Below are 20,790 nucleotides of genomic sequence, written 5' to 3' on the forward strand. Positions count from 1 at the left end.
TTATCTAGATCGTTGACAATATATTTATTTTTTAATCCATTTTAATCCCACTTTGTAAAAAAATGAGGAAAAAGTCAAGGTTTGTGAATACTGTACATCATGCCAATTGTGTCAGTCAAACACTGTGGCTAGAATTGCTTTCACTACTTACCCATGATTGGTCATCAATGACCATCCAAACATACGTTCCCTAGAACCCTGGTTCATATCCAGGACAAGCCGTTAAAGTCTAGAACCCTGTTGTTATAGAAACATGGACAATAGACAGAAAGCACAACTCTTTTCCAATACATAATGCCATTATTTATATCTTTCTTTATAGACATTGAACCATGTAACCAACCAAGTTGTCCATACATTTCTAAACATAAATGCTTGGTAGAAACAAAACAAATGATAGAAAATGTAACAGTGAATGTTGTGATACAGTATGATCAATCATTTGAGGTGGTGTTAAAAAGGACACAATTCAAAAACAGACGTTGTTTTTGAAGAATATTTTCTCATGAATGATAAAACCACACCAGGTCCCGGCTGATGTGAGTCAATGACAATACAATTCAGTCTCCAACACATTCAATCAATAAATGACACTTTACAACTGAGAGACAAGTACCAAAAGAGAGCCTATAGGTTTTCCATCCTCTCCACATGTACCTCATGTTTTCTCCCATAATGCAACACAAACTGAAGAACTCTGAACCATAATCATCATGTCACGACAGTTCTCATTGGACAGGAGGTTGAAAGTTCCGATGTTGACATGGATACTAACACTGACGTGATGTTATAACACATTAAAAAACAGAGCTGTACAATAGGCTAAGATCAGCTAAATGTAATGACATTACTTCATGTTTAGAACACAGGTTTCAAAAAATAGTTTTTAAAAGTCAGTTAAATTGACCTAAAGTTAATCAGAGAAATTTCATTAAAACAAGACTTCAGATTGTGGTGTTTTTTTTGTCCAAAAGCAAACCACAACTCAAGGTTGCTAGTAGTAGTGCTAGCTATAACCTGTAGCTGCTAAATGTGTTGATCTAGCTGTAAACTGTAGCTGCTAAATGTGTTGATCTAGCTGTAACCTGTAGCTGCTAAATGTGTTGATCTAGCTGTAAACTGTAGCTGCTAAATGTGTTGATCTAGCTATAACCTGTAGCTGCTAAATGTGTTGATCTAGCTGTAACCTGTAGCTAGTACTACAGTAAATGTGCAAGTCCAGAGATAACATTACATATCAGAGTTGAGGACAGAGGAGTGAGGTTAGAGTGGCCTATGTTAAGCCATGAGTAGTCATACCCAAGGTCTAGGGGTCGGGGGTCCAGGCCAAGGTCTAGGGGTTGGGGATCCAGGGCAAGGTCTAGGGGTTGGGGGTCCAGGCCAAGGTCTAGGGGTTGGGGATCCAGGCCAAGGTCTAGGGGTTCGGGATCCAGGCCAAGGTCTAGGGGTCGAGGATCCAGGCCAAGGTCTAGGGGTCAGTGATCCAGGCCAAGGTCTAGGGGTCGGGGTCCAGGCCAAGGTCTAGGGGTCGGGGTACCAGGCCAAGGTCTAGGGGTCGGGGTACCAGGCCAAGGTCTAGGGGTCGGGGGTCCAGGCCAATGTCTAGGGGTCGGGGGTCCAGGCCAAGGTCTAGGGGTCGGGGGTCCAGGCCAAGGTCTAGGGGTCGGGGGTCCAGGCCAAGGTCTAGGGGTTGGGGATCCAAGCCAAGGTCTAGGGGTCGGGTGTCCAGGCAAAAGTCTAGGGGTCGGGGATCCAGGCCAAGGTCTAGGGGTTGGGGATCCAGGCCAAGGTCTAGGGGTTGGGGATCCAGGGCAAGGTCTAGGGGTTGGATGTCCAGGCCAAGGTCTAGGGGTTGGAGGTCTGAGGGTCTGTTGGGCTAGGAGTTTGGTGGTCCAGGGCCTCCAACTTGGGGGGGGGGGGGTCTTGGGTTCCAATTGTGGTGGTCTAGTGGGACTCTGTCCCGACTAAGAAGCCCTCTCCTCGGGGTGAAGATGACCGTGAGACCCCTCTCTCAGTGTTGTTGTCTGAGCTGGAGCCACTGTGGTGTTCTGCAGACACAGACACAGTGCTGGAGGGGGTGGTAGAGGTGGGGGGTGTGGTGGTGGTGGTGGTGGTGGTGGTGGAGGAGGGGGGAGGTTTGGTTTTCTCCTTAAAGTCTGTGATGATGACAGTCAGGTCTCCAACCGTGACCTCTAGGTGCTGAGCGCTGCTCCTGTCAATGTTTTTTAACCTGGGCCTGAGGGAGGGAGAGGAGACAGGTGGATGTTATAAGCCTTTGACAGAGAGAGAGAGAGGATAGGGGTAAACCACACAAACTGGAGCGCTTATGAAATATGTGGAAACCATATACAGTTGAAGTCGGAAGTTTACATATACCTTAGCCAAGTACATCCAGTTTTACATAAACTCAGTTTTTCACAATTCCTGACATTTAATCCTTGTAAAAATTCCCTGTCTTAGGTCAGTTAGGATCACCACTTTATTTTAAGAATGTGAAATGTCAGAATAATAGTAGAGAGAATGATTTATTTCAGCTTTAATTTCTTTCATCACATTCCCAGTGGGTCAGAAGTTTACATACACTCAACTAGTATTTGGTAGCATTTTTTAACTTGGGTCAAATGTTTAGGGTAGCCTTCCAATAAGTTGGGTGAATTTTGGCCCATTCCTCCTGACAGAGCTGGTGTAACTGAGTCAAGTCTGTAGGCCTCCTTGTTTGCACACGCTTTTTCAGTTCTGCCCACACATGTTCTATAGGCTTGAGGTCAGGGCTTTATGATGGCCACTCCAATACCTTGATTTTGTTGTCCTTAAGCCATTTTGCCACAACTTTGGAAGTATGCTTGAGGTCATTGTCCATTTGGAAGACCCATTTGCGACCAAGCTTTACGTTCCTGGCTGATGTCTTGAGATGTTGCTTTAATATCTCCACATAATTTTCCCTTCTCATGATGCGATCTATTTTGTGAAGTGCACCAGTCCCTCCTGCAGCAAAGCACAGTTCTAATTTTGTTTCATCAGACCAGAGGACATTTCTCCAAAAGTACGATCTTTGTCCCCATGTGCAATTGCGAACCGTAGTCTGGCTTTTTTATGGCGGGTTTGGAGCAGTGGGTTCTTCCTTGCTGAGTGGCCTTTCAGGTTATGTCGATATAGGACTTGTTTTACTGTGGATATAGATACTTTTGTACCTGTTTCCTCCAGCATCTTCACAAGGTCCTTTGCTGTTGTTCTGGGATTGATTTGCACTTTTCGCACCAAAGTACGTTCATCTCTAGGAGACAGAACGCGTCTCCTTCCTGAGCGGTATGACAGCTGCTTGGTCCCATGGTGTTTATACTTGTGTACTATTGTTTATACAGATGAACGTGGTACCTTCAGGCATTTGGAAATTGCTCCCAAGGATGAACAAGACTTGTGGAGGTCCACAATTCTTTCTCTGAGGTCTTGGCTGATTTCTTTTGATTTTCCTTTGATGCCAAGCAAAGCGGCACTGAGTTTGAAGGTAGGCCTTGAAATACATCCACAGGTACACCTCCAATTGACTCAAATTATGTCAATTAGCCTATCAGAAGCTTCTAAAGCCATGACATCACTTTCTGGAATTTTCCAAGCTGTTTAAAGGCACAGTCATCAAATCAAATGTATTTATAGTCCTCCTTACATCAGCTGATATATCAAAGTGCTGTACAGAAACCCAGCCTGAAACCCCAAACAGCAAGCAATGCAGGTGTAGAGTCAACTTAGTATATGAAAACTTCTGACCCACTGGAATTGTGATACAGTGAATTATAAGTGAAATAATCTGTCTGTAAACAATACTTGTAAAAATTAATTGTGTCATGCACAAAGTAGATGTCCTAACCGACTTTCCAAAACTATAGTTTGTAAATAAGACATTTGTGGATTAAGTTTTAATGATGCCAACCTAAGTGTACGTAAACTTCCGACTTCAACTGTACCTGTCTACTATCGTACTACTTTGATACTGCTACACTGACACTAATAATACTAGTAATAATCCCACTATCATACTAATAATAAACACTATCATGCTGACACTACTACTGATCACACTACCACACTACTACTAATCACACTATCATGCTGATACTACTACTAATCACTATCATACTACTACTAAACACTATCATGCTGATACTACTAATCACACTATCATGCTGATACTACTACTAATCACTATCATACTACTACTACTAATCACACTATCATGCTGATACTACTACTAATCACTATCATACTACTACTAAACACTATCATGCTGATACTACTAATCACACTATCATGCTGATACTACTACTAATCACTATCATACTACTACTAATCACACTATCATGCTGATACTACTACTAATCACTATCATACTACTACTAAACACTATCATGCTGATACTACTAATCACACTATCATGCTGATACTACTACTAAACACTATCATACTACTACTAATCACACTATCATGCTGATAATACTACTAATCACTAGCATACTACTACTAAACACTATCATGCTGATACTACTACTAAACACTATCATACTACAACTAAACACTAATCATACTACTACTAAACACTATCATACTACTACTAAACACTATCATACTACTACTACACACTATCATGCTGATACTACTACTAAACACTACCATACTACTCCTAAACACTATCATGCTGATACTAATCACACTATCATGCTGATACTAATCACAGTATCATGCTGATACTACTACTAAACACCATCATGCTGATACTACTACTAATCATACTATCATACTCCTACTACTAAACACTATAATACTACTACTAATCACACTATCATGCTGATACTACTACTGATCACACTATCATACTACTACTACTACTACTAAACACTTTCATGCTGATACTACTACTAAACACTATCATACCACTACTACTAAACACTATAATACTACTACTAATCATACTACTACTACTACTCACTATCATGCTGATACTACTACTAATCACACTATCATACCACTAAACACTATAATACTACTACTAATCATACTACTACTAAACACTATCATGCTGATACTACTACTAATCACACTATCATACCACTACTACTAAACACTATAATACTACTACTAATCATACTACTACTACTAAACACTATCATGCTGATACTACTACTAATCACACTATCATATCACTACTACTAAACACTATAATACTACCACTAATCATACTACTACTACTACTACTAAACACTATCATGTTGATACTACTACTCAACACACTCATACCACTACTACTAAACACTATAATACTACCACTAATCATACTACTACTACTACTACTAAACACTATCATGATGATACTACTACTAATCACTATCATACTACTACTAAACACTATCATGCTGATACTACTACTAATCACTAGCATACTACTACTAAAAACTATCATGCTGATACTACTACTAAACACCATCATGCTGATACTACTACTAATCATACTATCATACTCCTACTACTAAACACTATAATACTACTACTAATCACACTATCATGCTGATACTACTACTGATCACACTATCATACTACTACTACTACTACTAAACACTATCATGCTGATACTACTACTAATCACACTATCATACCACTACTACTAAACACTATAATACTACTACTAATCATACTACTACTACTAAACACTATCATGCTGATACTACTACTAATAACACTATCATATCACTACTACTAAACACTATAATACTACCACTAATCATACTACTACTACTACTACTAAACACTATCATGTTGATACTACTACTCAACACACTCATACCACTACTACTAAACACTATAATACTACCACTAATCATACTACTACTACTACTACTAAACACTATCATGATGATACTACTACTAATCACTATCATACTACTACTAAACACTATCATGCTGATACTACTACTAATCACTATCATACTACTACTAAACACTATCATGCTGATACTACTACTAATCCCTAGCATACTACTACTAAACACTATCATGCTGATACTAATCACACTATCATACTACTACTACTAATCACACTATCATGCTGATACTACTACTAATCACTATCATACTACTACTACTAAACACTATCATACTACTACTAAACACTATCATACTACTACTACTAATCACACTATCATGCTGATACTACTACTAAACACTATCATACTACTACTAATCACTATCATACTACTACTAAACACTATCATGTTGATACTACTACTAAACACTATCATACTACTACTAATTACACTATCATACTCCTACCACTACTACTAAACACTATAATGCTGATACTACTACTAAACACGTTCATGCCGATACTACTACTAATCACACTATCATACTCCTACTATCATACTACTACTAATCACACTATCATACTACTACTAATCACACTATCATACTCCTACTATCATACTACTACTAATCACACTATCATACTACTACTACTACTAATCATACTACTAAACACGTTCATGCCGATACTACTACTAATCACACTATCATACTACTACTACTAAACACTATAATACTACTACTAATCATACTACTACTACTACTACTAAACACTATAATACTACTACTAATCATACTACTACTACTACTACTACTAAACACGTTCAGGCCGATACTACTACTAATCACACTATCATACTACTACTACTAAACACTATCATGCTGATACTACTACTAATCACACTATCATATCCATACTACTAAACACGACAATACTACTACTAATCATACTACTACTACTACTACTACTAAATACTATCATGCTGATACTACTACTAATCACTATCATACTACTACTAAACACTATCATGCTGATACTAATCACACTATCATACTACTACTACTAATCACACTATCATGCTGATACTACTACTAATCACTATCATACTACTACTACTAAACACTATCATACTACTACTAAACACTATCATACTACTACTACTAATCACACTATCATGCTGATACTACTACTAAACACTATCATACTACTACTAATCACTATCATACTACTACTAAACACTATCATGTTGATACTACTACTAAACACTATCATACTACTACTAATTACACTATCATACTCCTACCACTACTACTAAACACTATAATGCTGATACTACTACTAAACACGTTCATGCCGATACTACTACTAATCACACTATCATACTACTACTACTAAACACTATAATACTACTACTAATCATACTACTACTACTACTACTACTAAACACGTTCAGGCCGATACTACTACTAATCACACTATCATACTACCACTACTAAACACTATCATGCTGATACTACTACTAATCACACTATCATATCCATACTACTAAACACGACAATACTACTACTAATCATACTACTACTACTACTACTACTACTAAATACTATCATGCTGATACTAGTAATAATCACACTATCATACTTCTACTACTAAACACTTTCATGCCGATACTCCTACTAACTAAACACTATCATACTACTACTAATCACACTATCATACTACTACTAAACACTATCATGCTGATATTAGTAATGATCACACTATCATACTACTACTACTAATCACACTATCATGCTGATATTAGTAATGATCACAATATCATACTCCTACCACTAAACACTATCATACTACTACTACTAATCACACTATCATACTACTACTAATCACACTATCATACTACTACTACTAATCACACTATCATACTACTACTACTAATCACACTACTACTAATCACACTATCATACTCCTACTACTACTACTAAACACTATCATGCTGATACTACTACTAATCACAATATCATACTCCTATCACTAAACACTATAATACTACTACTAATCATACTACTACTAATCACACTATCAGACTACTACTAATCACACTATCATACTGATACTAGTACTAATCACACTATCATACTACTACTACTAAACACTATCAGACTACTACTAATCATACTATCAGACTCCTAAACACTAACATGCTGATACTAGTACTAATCATACTCCTACTACTAAACACTATCATGCTGATACTACTACTAAACACATACTACACATACTACTACTTAAACACATACTACCACTAGTACTACTAATCACACTATCATACTCCTACTACTAAACACTATCATGCTGACACTACTAAACACTTTCATACTACTACCACTACTACTAATCACACTATCATACTACTACTATTAAATCACACCATACTACTACTAATCATACTACTACTACTAATAATAATAATACTAATCACACTATCATACTACTACTAATTTTCACACCATACTACTACTACTAATCACACCATACTACTACTACTACTAATCACACCATACTACTACTACTACTAATCCCACTATCATACTACTACTACTAATCCCACTATCATACTACTACTACTAGTACTAATCACACTATCATACTACCACTACTACTACTAATCACACCATACTACTACCACTACTAATCACACTATCATACTACTACTACTACTAATCACACTATCATACTACCACTACTACTACTAATCCCACTATCATACTACCACTACTAATCACACTATCATACTACCACTACTACTACTACTAATCACACCATACTACTACTACTACTAATCACACTATCATACTACTACTAATGTTCACACCATACTACTACTAATCACACTATCATACTACCACTACTACTACTAATCCCACTATCATACTACTACTACTACTACTACTAAATACTATCATGCTGATACTACTACTAATCACTATCATACTACTACTAAACACTATCATGCTGATACTAATCACACTATCATACTACTACTACTAATCACACTATCATGCTGATACTACTACTAATCACTATCATACTACTACTACTAAACACTATCATACTACTACTACTAATCACACTATCATGCTGATACTACTACTAAACACTATCATACTACTACTAATCACTATCATACTACTACTAAACACTATCATGTTGATACTACTACTAAACACTATCATACTACTACTAATTACACTATCATACTCCTACCACTACTACTAAACACTATAATGCTGATACTACTACTAAACACGTTCATGCCGATACTACTACTAATCACACTATCATACTACTACTACTAAACACTATAATACTACTACTAATCATACTACTACTACTACTACTACTAAACACGTTCAGGCCGATACTACTACTAATCACACTATCATACTACCACTACTAAACACTATCATGCTGATACTACTACTAATCACACTATCATATCCATACTACTAAACACGACAATACTACTACTAATCATACTACTACTACTACTACTACTACTAAATACTATCATGCTGATACTAGTAATAATCACACTATCATACTTCTACTACTAAACACTTTCATGCCGATACTCCTACTAACTAAACACTATCATACTACTACTAATCACACTATCATACTACTACTAAACACTATCATGCTGATATTAGTAATGATCACACGATCATACTACTACTACTAATCACACTATCATGCTGATATTAGTAATGATCACAATATCATACTCCTACCACTAAACACTATCATACTACTACTACTAATCACACTATCATACTACTACTAATCACACTATCATACTACTACTACTAATCACACTATCATACTACTACTACTAATCACACTACTACTAATCACACTATCATACTCCTACTACTACTACTAAACACTATCATGCTGATACTACTACTAATCACAATATCATACTCCTATCACTAAACACTATAATACTACTACTAATCATACTACTACTAATCACACTATCAGACTACTACTAATCACACTATCATACTGATACTAGTACTAATCACACTATCATACTACTACTACTAAACACTATCAGACTACTACTAATCATACTATCAGACTCCTAAACACTAACATGCTGATACTAGTACTAATCATACTCCTACTACTAAACACTATCATGCTGATACTACTACTAAACACATACTACACATACTACTACTTAAACACATACTACCACTAGTACTACTAATCACACTATCATACTCCTACTACTAAACACTATCATGCTGACACTACTAAACACTTTCATACTACTACCACTACTACTAATCACACTATCATACTACTACTATTAAATCACACCATACTACTACTAATCATACTACTACTACTACTAATAATAATACTAATCACACTATCATACTACTACTAATTTTCACACCATACTACTACTACTAATCACACCATACTACTACTACTACTAATCACACCATACTACTACTACTACTAATCCCACTATCATACTACTACTACTAATCCCACTATCATACTACTACTACTAGTACTAATCACACTATCATACTACCACTACCACTACTAATCACACTATCATACTACTACCACTACTAATCACACTATCATACTACCACTACTACTACTAATCACACTATCATACTACCACTACTACTACTAATCCCACTATCATACTACCACTACTACTACTAATCACACTATCATACTACCACTACTACTACTACTAATCACACCATACTACTACTACTACTAATCACACTATCATACTACTACTAATGTTCACACCATACTACTACTAATCACACTATCATACTACCACTACTACTACTAATCCCACTATCATACTACTACTACTAGTACTAATCACACTATCATACTACCACTACTACCACTACTAATCACACTATCATACTACTACTACTAATCACACCATCATACTACCACTACTACTAATCCCACTATCATACTACCACTACTACTACTAATCCCACTATCATACTACCACTACTACTACTAATCCCACTATCATACTACTACTACTAATCACACTATCATACTACCACTACTACTACTAATCACACTATCATACTACCACTACTACTACTAATCCCACTATCATACTACTACTACTACTAATCACACCATACTACTACTACTACTAATCCCACTATCATACTACTACTACTACTAATCACACTATCATACTACTACTACTACTAATCCCACTATCATACTACTACTACTAATCCCACTATCATACTACCACTACGACTACTAATCCCACTATCATACTACTACTACTACTACTACTAATCCCACTATCATACTACTACTACTACTAATCACACTATCATACTACCACTACTACTAATCACACTATCATACTACTACTACTACTAATCACACCATCATACTACCACTACTACTAATCACACCATACTACTACTACTACTACTAATCACACCATACTACTACTACTAATCACACCATACTACTACTACTACTACTACTACTACTACTAATCACACCATACTAATACTACTACTACTACTACTACTACTAATCACACCATACTACTACTACTAATCACACCATACTACTACTACTACTACTACTACTACTACTAATCACACCATACTACTACAGGTTAAATGCAACAGGTTCATGATAAACAGTTGTTTATCTGTGCATGTTTACCTCATCTTCTTGTGGCTGTTCTTCTTCACTGTGGGCTCTTTGTCATTCTTCTCCTGGTCCGTTCTGTCCTTCTTGTCCTTCTTGGGCAGCAGCGTGGGCGAGGCAAACTGCGGCGCTACCCGCTGAGCAACCAGCTGGGAGACAGGACGAGGCTTCCTGTAGGAGCACACCGTACCATTAGTGAGACAGGGAAGCGTTTAGCGAGCAAAACCAATGTGTTATATTTACAAACGATCTCGTAATTAGCAGTTTCTAAGCCATTTATAAAGTATACCTTAATGTAAAGTGTCAACAATAACGGTTGAAAAAGCTGGAAACTTGGATACAGCAATCTCTCTCAATGTTGAGCAATGACGTCACTTATGGGGAAACAGAACTACGCCAACATAACAAGTGAAAAGGCCGAAGCAGTGACCACTAACCACCCAGCTTAATACTTAAAACAACATACAGCATTGAATGCAATCTGTGGGTGTAGCCAAACCTACTCTCTGAAGAAGCAGCTACCCCATGTCCTCCTCCTCCGTCAAAATGCTTCACAAAAACATGCATTATGCAATTATTCCAGTAGCACTGTATGCATGAGCTGCCAGGTCCTGTACGTTGCTTCTTTAGGGGCGGACAAATCACTAGTGTGAATGCCAGCCCAGCCCACAGTGCTGACAGACCCATCTGCTGTTCTGCCATGGTGAGATTACTACACCATACAGTCAGTGTGTGTGTGTGTGTGTGTTGTGTTCTGCCATGGTGAGATTACTACACCATACAGTCAGTGTGTGTGTGTGTGTGTGTTGTGTTCTGCCATGGTGAGATTACTACACCATACAGTCAGTGTGTGTTGTGTTCTGCCATGGTGAGATTACTACACCATATAGTCAGTGTGTGTTGTGTTCTGCCATGGTGAGATTACTACACCATACAGTCAGTGTGTGTGTGTTGTGTGTGTGTTGTGTTCTGCCATGGTGAGATTACTACACCATACAGTCAGTGTGTGTGTGTTGTGTTCTGCCATGGTGAGATTACTACACCATACAGTCAGTGTGTGTGTGTTGTGTTCTGCCATGGTGAGATTACTACACCATACAGTCTCTGTACTGAGTGCAGAGTGATCTTTCCTTTCAGTGGTTCCCTCTAGAACAAAACACACACACGCTGACATTTCACAGATGAGCCCTCCAGGCATGCAGAAACCCGACCAGCACATTTTGTACGAAATTCACCACCATGAGAGTAATTGTCATCAGCTTGTCTAGTCAGTTCCAATCACGCTGTAGTAAGATGGAGAAACAGTTTAGCCTAGAAAATACTCCTTGTTTCTGCAGTGCTACTTATCAGCATGCTTATCTGTGATGGATCCGTTTATCTACTGAAGTATTACTCTCAAATAGAACAGTACTTGACTTTCTGACACACGGAAACCATGACAACTACAGCTGGACCGAGTCGCTGAGGGAAGAGGAAGGCATTGTTTAGTTTAGATGACCATAATGGCCTCAATTATGCGACAGCCTGAAAAAGCTACATTCAAGTGTTGTTCTGAAAATCCCCTTACAGTAACTGCATCAAGGCCAGCCAGCGTGGACATGTATCACATGGCCTATATACTGCCAGAGACACAGAGATAGAGGGAGCGAGAGAGAGAAAGAGAGGGGGGGTGGAAGAGAGAGTCACAGCACAGCCCACCACGGAACTAACCAATGTTGACAACTTTAATCAGACGGAGAACAATCTCTCAGTAATAACATAATGCATGTTGTTGTGTGTGTTGAAGATCATCTGTGTCCCGACTCCCCAAACACATTGGGATGGATGACAGGAGCGGCTGCAAGGTGAGAGAGGAGCCTGCTGCCAGGACTGATACTGTCATGTTGTACAGAGGTGGAGTGGTTAACAGAGCACAGCAGTTAACCCAATCAGAGGTCATTAAGAAAGCACGTACTATTGGTCTCCAGTGTGTGTGTGTGTGTGTGTGTGTGTGTGTGTGTGTGTGTGTGTGTGTGTGTGTGTGTGTGTGTGTGTGTGTGTGTGTGTGTTGTCCAGTATTGGCCTAGCATTTACACACCACATCAGGTCAAGCTGGGACAGGGACAGTAACTGAGGCATTGATTCCAATAGGATGACTTTCCTCAGTGTCTGGCTCGGCACACGAGTCTATGTTCTGACATTAATGTTGTGTGTTGGAACCACTGTGTGGGAGTGTGATTTTCAATCAATAGCCCACTCCTGGAATCTGTTCTAGAATGGCTAATGGAGTCTGCCGCTATGAAACTAGGACATCAAGGAGGGGTTTAAATAAATGCACCAAACAGCAGACAGACAGAGTGGATTTCCTTTCAGCAAAGATAAATAATGATGAGGTGCCTTTAGATCTTACATCACTGTCTCTAGTCTCTACACTGCCCTGACACTTCACATTATTCACCAATCAATTGGTGTATATTTCATTGAAATGACTAATGAACAGAAGTAGTCTAAATCTCTCTCTCTCTCGTAGGGTATTTCACCCGATAGATATGGGAGTTATTTTCAAATTCTTTGTGTATCTGTGTAAACTGAGGGATATATGGGTCTCTAATATGGTCATACATTTGGCAGGAGGTTAGGAAGTGCAGCTCAGTTTCCACCTCATTTTGTGGGCAGTGGCAACATAGCCTGTCTTCTCTTGAGAGCCAGGTCTGCCTACGGCGGCCTTTCTCAATAGCAAGGCTCTCTCTCTCTCTCTCTGGATGACTGCACATCCTGTCACACTTCTTCCCACTCTTCCCTCCCCCTGTCTGTCAGCCTCTCTAATGATGTGGTTGTGTTATACAGTAATGTTAAAACAGAGAGACACCAGGCCCTGCCATCATCAACACCATGGGTCCTGATAACTCATTGGCCCAGGCATTAAACTAGAGTCTTACAGGGCTGCTGTTAGACCACAGCTGGCTGAAACAGTCAGCTCTCCAAGTGTTGTACTGCTGCAGTATGTCTCATGGCTGCTGTTAGACCACAGCTGGCTGAAACTGTCAGCTCTCAAAGTGTTGTACTGCTGCAGTATGTCTCATGGCTGCTGTTAGACCACAGCTGGCTGAAACTGTCAGCTCTCAAAGTGTTGTACTGCTGCAGTATGTCTCATGGCTGCTGTTAGACCACAGCTGGCTGAAACTGTCAGCTCTCAAAGTGTTGTACTGCTGCAGTATGTCTCATGGCTGCTGTTAGACCACAGCTGGCTGAAACTGTCAGCTCTCCAAGTGTTGTACTGCTGCAGTATGTCTCATGGCTGCTGTTAGACCACAGCTGGCTGAAACTGTCAGCTCTCAAAGTGTTGTACTGCTGCAGTATGTCTCATGGCTGCTGTTAGACCACAGCTGGCTGAAACTGTCAGCTCTCAAAGTGTTGTACTGCTGCAGTATGTCTCATGGCTGCTGTTAGACCACAGCTGGCTGAAACTGTCAGCTCTCAAAGTGTTGTATTGCTGCAGTATGTCTCATGGCTGCTGTTAGACCACAGCTGGCTGAAACTGTCATCTCTCAGTGTTGTATTGCTGCAGTATGTCTCATGGCTGCTGTTAGACCACAGCTGGCTGAAACTGTCAGCTCTCAGTGTTGTACTGCTGCAGTATGTCTCATGGCTGCTGTTTGACCACAGCTGGCTGAAACTGTCAGCTCTCAAAGTGTTGTACTGCTGCAGTATGTCTCATGGCTGCTGTTAGACCACAGCTGGCTGAAACTGTCAGCTCTCAAAGTGTTGTACTGCTGCAGTATGTCTCATGGCTGCTGTTAGACCACAGCTGGCTGAAACTGTCAGCTCTCAGTGTTGTACTGCTGCAGTATGTCTCATGGCTGCTGTTAGACCACAGCTGGCTGAAACTGTCAGCTCTCAAAGTGTTGTACTGCTGCAGTATGTCTCATGGCTGCTGTTAGACCACAGCTGGCTGAAACTGTCAGCTCTCAAAGTGTTGTATTGCTGCAGTATGTCTCATGGCTGCTGTTAGACCACAGCTGGCTGAAACTGTCATCTCTCAGTGTTGTATTGCTGCAGTATGTCTCATGGCTGCTGTTAGACCACAGCTGGCTGAAACTGTCAGCTCTCAAAGTGTTGTATTGCTGCAGTATGTCTCATGGCTGCTGTTAGACCACAGCTGGCTGAAACTGTCAGCTCTCAAAGTGTTGTACTGCTGCAGTATGTCTCATGGCTGCTGTTAGACCACAGCTGGCTGAAACTGTCAGCTCTCAGTGTTGTACTGCTGCAGTATGTCTCATGAGGTCAACCTGAAATCATCTGTAGTCTTCGCTCTTTCTTTAACACAGTCCACACAAAACACCAGTTCCCCTTAGACGACATAGTGCAAGTTATTCAATTGAAGACTAATGAAAGATTAGCCCCAGATCTGTTGGAGCTTTGGCCACCTGACTATCGTTGTCATGCACTAGACAACGAGAGGAGTTGGCACATACAGATCTGGGATCAGCCCAGTGTAAGCTGAATAATACAGTGTTAATCAGAGCAGAGCAGGAGTCCTCTGTCCTCCCACAGACCAGTCAATCTACAAGCTCAGTGTTCTGTCACATCTCCCTTTCAGCAGGTCGGTGTGTGTGTGTGTGTGTGTGTGTGTGTGTGTGTGTGTGTGTGTGTGTGTGTGTGTGTTACTCCTCCTACTGGGATCCAGTGACATGATTAATGTCTCTCCCTGCCAGAACACGCTACTGCTATGCTGCTCTCCATTGGAGCTGTGTGTGTGTGTGTGTGTGTGTGTGTGTGTGTGTGTGTGTGTGTGTGTGTGTGTGTGTGTGTGTGTGTGTGTGTGTGTGTGTGTGTGTGTGTGTGTGTGTGTAAGAGATTGCTCTCTGCTTCCTATAGTTTATGGCACCTCTACAGCATTTGGCCCACTACACCCTAGACCCCCCCACCCCCCTCCTCTGGAAGTCCTATAGAGTCATTTTCTCAATTTATATATACACACACACATGTACATTTGCATTCTATTCTATGCTGCATCACAGCGTACTGTACAGTTTAGTATGGTGTAGGTGTAGGGATAAAAGATGGCTTACATGCACTGTGTGGAGGATATTTTTAAGTATGCCCCATGATTGGTGGAGGCAGATGCCCACGCAGTGTACTGTACAATTTACATAATATAACATTTACTGCTGAAAGTCTGAAATAGGCATGGGTAAACAGTATCGACATGACAACTGTGTTTTCAGTACAACAGACCTTTTCTCCAGAAAGGTCCTGCAAAAGACTACATGGAGGGTGTGTGTGTTCACTGCTCACACACTTGCAGTTCCCCCATCATTCAAGCTGTCATACGAGGCCTCAGGTGAAGTTCAGTAAATATCCGTCTGAACTTGAACTTGTGGAAACATACTCGCATAATACTGGCTACAGTAGAATCCTGACTGTTCCTTCCCTTGGGCTGAAAGTGTCAGAGAACTCATTAGTGGACAGCTGGTGGGTTGGAAGGTCAAATACAATTTGGTCTTCACACACCCAGTTATTAGACTGCTAGCCGGACGGCTAATGTTTGGTCTTCACACACCCAGTTATTAGACTGCTAGCCGGACGGCTAATGTTTGGTCTTCACACACCCAGTTATTAGACTGCTAGCCGGACGGCTAATGTTTGGTCTTCACACACCCAGTTATTAGACTGCTAGCCGGACGGCTAATGTTTGGTCTTCACACACCCAGTTATTAGACTGCTAGCCGGACGGCTAATGTTTGGTCTTCACACACCCAGTTATTAGACTGCTAGCCGGATGGCTAATGTTTGGTCTTCACACACCCAGTTATTAGACTGCTAGCCGGACGGCTAATGTTTGGTCTTCACACACCCAGTTATTAGACTGCTAGCCGGACGGCTAATGTTTGGAACGCGCCGTTTCTAACAGTTGTCTAGCAGCAGTTAAATCACCCTCTCATGAAGAGTGTTTAATTGTTTTCTAATGACTAGAAGCCAGAGCAGTGAGAGCACTGGAATAACTTGGTGTGTCTCCTCTCCAATGGCTGTAAAATACCTGAACGCAGAGTGGGATAATCATTAAAAGAATGGTGTGTAATTTGCCTTCCTGTATCCATCTCATAACGTGGCTAATGGCGTGTCTTTAATGGTCTGGCAATAACGCGTGGCGGAGTGTTTACTGCCGGGCCAATTCAACTGCACATGTCACAAGCTCTTTAGTCATGTTCGTTTTGGTTACCCCCTCCTCTCTCCCTCGTTTCTTCTCTCTCCCCTGTCCTTCCTCCTCCTCCCTCTCATCTCCCTCTACACTCCTTTCTTCCTCCCTGGCATCTGTTGCCATCCTCCCATCCCGGAGACAGTACAGCCTCGTTGACAACGTGCTTTCAATTCTGGTTCTATCTTCTCAGCAGCATCAGAGAGAGCAGCTCTGCTAAACCTCAGCTTTGTAAAACATTCATCTTAATCTAACTGCTGGCTGCACGCAACCAAATCGTCTCTCTCTCTCCCTCTCTCCCCATGTCTCTCTCTCTCCCCCCGTCTCTCTCTCTCCCCCCGTGTCTCTCTCTCTCTCTCTCTCCCCCCGTGTCTCTCTCTCTCTCTCTCTCCCCCCGTGTCTCTCTCTCTCTCCCCGTGTCTCTCTCTCTCTCTCTCCCCATGTCTCTCTCTCTCCCCCCGTGTCTCTCTCTCTCTCTCTCCCCCCGTGTCTCTCTCTCTCCCCCCGTGTCTCCCTCTCTCTCCTTGTCCCCCCGTGTCTCTCTCTCTCTCTCTCTCTCTCTCCCCGTCTCTCTCTCTCTCTCTCTCTCTCTCTCTCTCTCTCTCTCTCTCTCTCTCTCTCTCTCTCTCTCTCTCTCTCTCTCTCTCTCTCTCTCTCCCCGTGTCGCTTTCTCTCTCCCCGTGTCGCTTTCTCTCTCTCCCCGTCTCTCTCTCTCTCTCTCTCTCTCTCTCTCTCTCTCTCTCTCCCCGTGTCTCTCTCTCTCTCTCCGTCTCTCTCTCCGTCTCTCTCTCTCTCTCTCTCTCTCTCTCTCTCTCTCTCTCTCTCTCTCTCTCTCTCTCTCTCTCTCTCTCTCTCTCTCTCTCTCTCTCTCTCTCTCTCTCTCTCTCTCTCTCTCTCTCTCTCTCTCTCTCCGTGTCGCTTTCTCTCTCCCCGTCTCTCTCTCTCTCTCTCTCTCTCTCTCTCTCTCTCTCTCTCTCTCTCTCTCTCTCCCCCCGTGTCTCTCTCTCTCTCTCTCCCCCCGTGTCTCTCTCTCTCTCCCCGTGTCTCTCTCTCTCTCTCTCCCCCCGTGTCTCTCTCTCTCTCTCTCTCTCTCCCCGTCTCTCTCTCTCTCTCATAATTCATAATTCATAATTCAAGCTGCTTTATTGGCATGAAAAACATTGTGTCAATATTGCCAAAGCAACAATGTATACAATATACATTGTAATACAATTAAAACAATGACAAACAATAATATAGAATGGCAGTAAATAATAATACAAAATTAAATATAAAAATAGTAACAATAAAATGGTAACAGTCAATAGTCGAATGTAATGTATGGTGTAATGCACCACTACCATCATTAAACTGCTATCATTACCATTACCACCCATACCATTACTATTTGGAATGATAAACAACAATAATAATACTAATAACAATAACAGTAATAACAATAACAGTCCTAATAAGTAAGTTACTGCTTACTATGCAGATGTTATTATTCAGTGTCCCTCAGGCTATGGCAGGTAAATACATATTTGGCTGCAAGAGAAGCCATTGCTCCTTCGCCCATGAGTATTTTTAGTTTTTCCTCTGGGTTTAATAAGTAAAAATTTGGAATAAATGTAGTCATTTCTGTGAATAATGAATCTCTTGGTGAGGAATATTTATCACAGTAAAGGAGAAAGTGCATCTCTGTTTCTACGTCCCCTGTCAGGCAGTGACCACATACACGCTCCTCTTTGGGTAGCCATGTCTTTTTATGTCTGCCGGTTTCTATTGCCAATCGGTGGTCACTCAGCCTGTACTTGGTAAGGATCTGTCTCTGCTTCGAATCTCTGACAGAGTAGAGATATTCAGCCAATTCATATTCTCTGTTTAGGGTCAGATAGCAATTTAGTCGGCTTTGGGATTTTGTTTCGTTTTTCCAATGTTGTAAATATGAGTCCTTTGATTGGTTCATGATTTTGTTTATTGGAATTCTTTCTTTTGAAGCAGTGCTGGTGTCAGCTTGGTTGGTTAGGTCCAACACCAGCTGACTGAGAGGGCTCGTTTCTGGGCTCAGCTCTTGGGTTTGAAGTGCTTTAAATTGCAGACTCGAATTTGGACTTGAATTTAGATGTAGCCAAAATTTTAATGATCTTTTCTGTATTTTCATTATTACTGGAAAGCGGCCCAATTCTGCCCTACATGCATTAGTTGGTGTATTTCTCTGGACTTGTAGGATTTTCCGACAGAATTCTGCATGTAAGGTTTCAATTGGATGTTTGTCCCACATTTTAAAGTCCAGTTTATTGAGTGGCCCCCAAACCTCACTTCCGTAAAGAGCTATTGGTAGGATTACACTGTCAAATATTTTGGTCCAAATTCTAATTGGGATGTTGATTTTGAATAATTTCATTTTTATTGCATACAATGCTCTGCGGGCTTTTTCTTTGAGTGCATTCACTGCCCTATTAAAGTTTCCCGATGCAGATATGGTCAGACCAAGGTAGGTGTAATTTTTTGTGTGTTCAATGATGGTGTTGTTCAGGGTGAATTTATATTTGTGTTTCTGACATCTGTTTTGTTTTTGGAAAATCATGATTTTAGTTTTTGGGAAATTTACTGCCAGGGCCCAATTATGGCAATATTGCTCTAGAATATTAATGTTCTGTTGAAGACCTTCTTTGGTTGGTGATAGAAGTACCAAGTCATCAGCATATAGCAGGTATTTCACCTCTGTGTCAAATAGTGTGAGTCCTGGGGCTGGAGAATTGTCCAACATGTCTGCTAATTCATTGATATAAATGTTGAAAAGATTTGGACTCAAACTACAGCCTTGTCTCACACCTCGACATTGTGAAAAGAATTCTGTTCTTTGGTTTTTGATTTTTATTGCACACTTGTTTTCTGTGTACATACATTTTATTAAGTCATACACCTTACCACCAAGCCCACTTTGGAGAATTTTGTAGAATAGCCCTTCGTGCCAAATAGAATCAAATGCTTTTTTAAAGTCAATAAAGCAAGCAAAGATTTTGCCCTCTTTTTT

The 20,790-nt window shown here is 40.4% G+C and overlaps 1 protein-coding gene across 2 annotated transcripts in view; it reads right to left on the bottom strand.

The window, feature by feature from the left end:
- Positions 1 to 301: 301 nt before the first annotated feature.
- The window catches only part of LOC120035317 (YY1-associated factor 2-like), a 30,145-nt gene continuing 9,656 nt past the window's right edge, over positions 302 to 20,790 (bottom strand). Inside the window, exons 3-5 of one of the 2 annotated variants that reach the window (XR_005474144.1) lie at positions 11,609 to 11,764; positions 1,086 to 2,236; positions 302 to 1,017 (exon numbers count right to left, since the gene is read on the bottom strand). Coding sequence is in view for 1 of the 2 variants with exons in the window: in XM_038982103.1 (XP_038838031.1) it covers positions 1,945 to 2,236; positions 11,609 to 11,764 (448 nt within the window). In the remaining variant the exon portion in view is untranslated. Of the gene's footprint in view, positions 2,237 to 11,608; positions 11,765 to 20,790 lie in introns of both variants that reach the window. The other variant, XM_038982103.1, reaches the window with a different exon arrangement.

This window comes from Salvelinus namaycush, unplaced genomic scaffold (assembly GCF_016432855.1).
Source record: "Salvelinus namaycush isolate Seneca unplaced genomic scaffold, SaNama_1.0 Scaffold1025, whole genome shotgun sequence".
In the NCBI taxonomy this organism is placed as follows: Eukaryota; Metazoa; Chordata; class Actinopteri; order Salmoniformes; family Salmonidae; genus Salvelinus; species Salvelinus namaycush.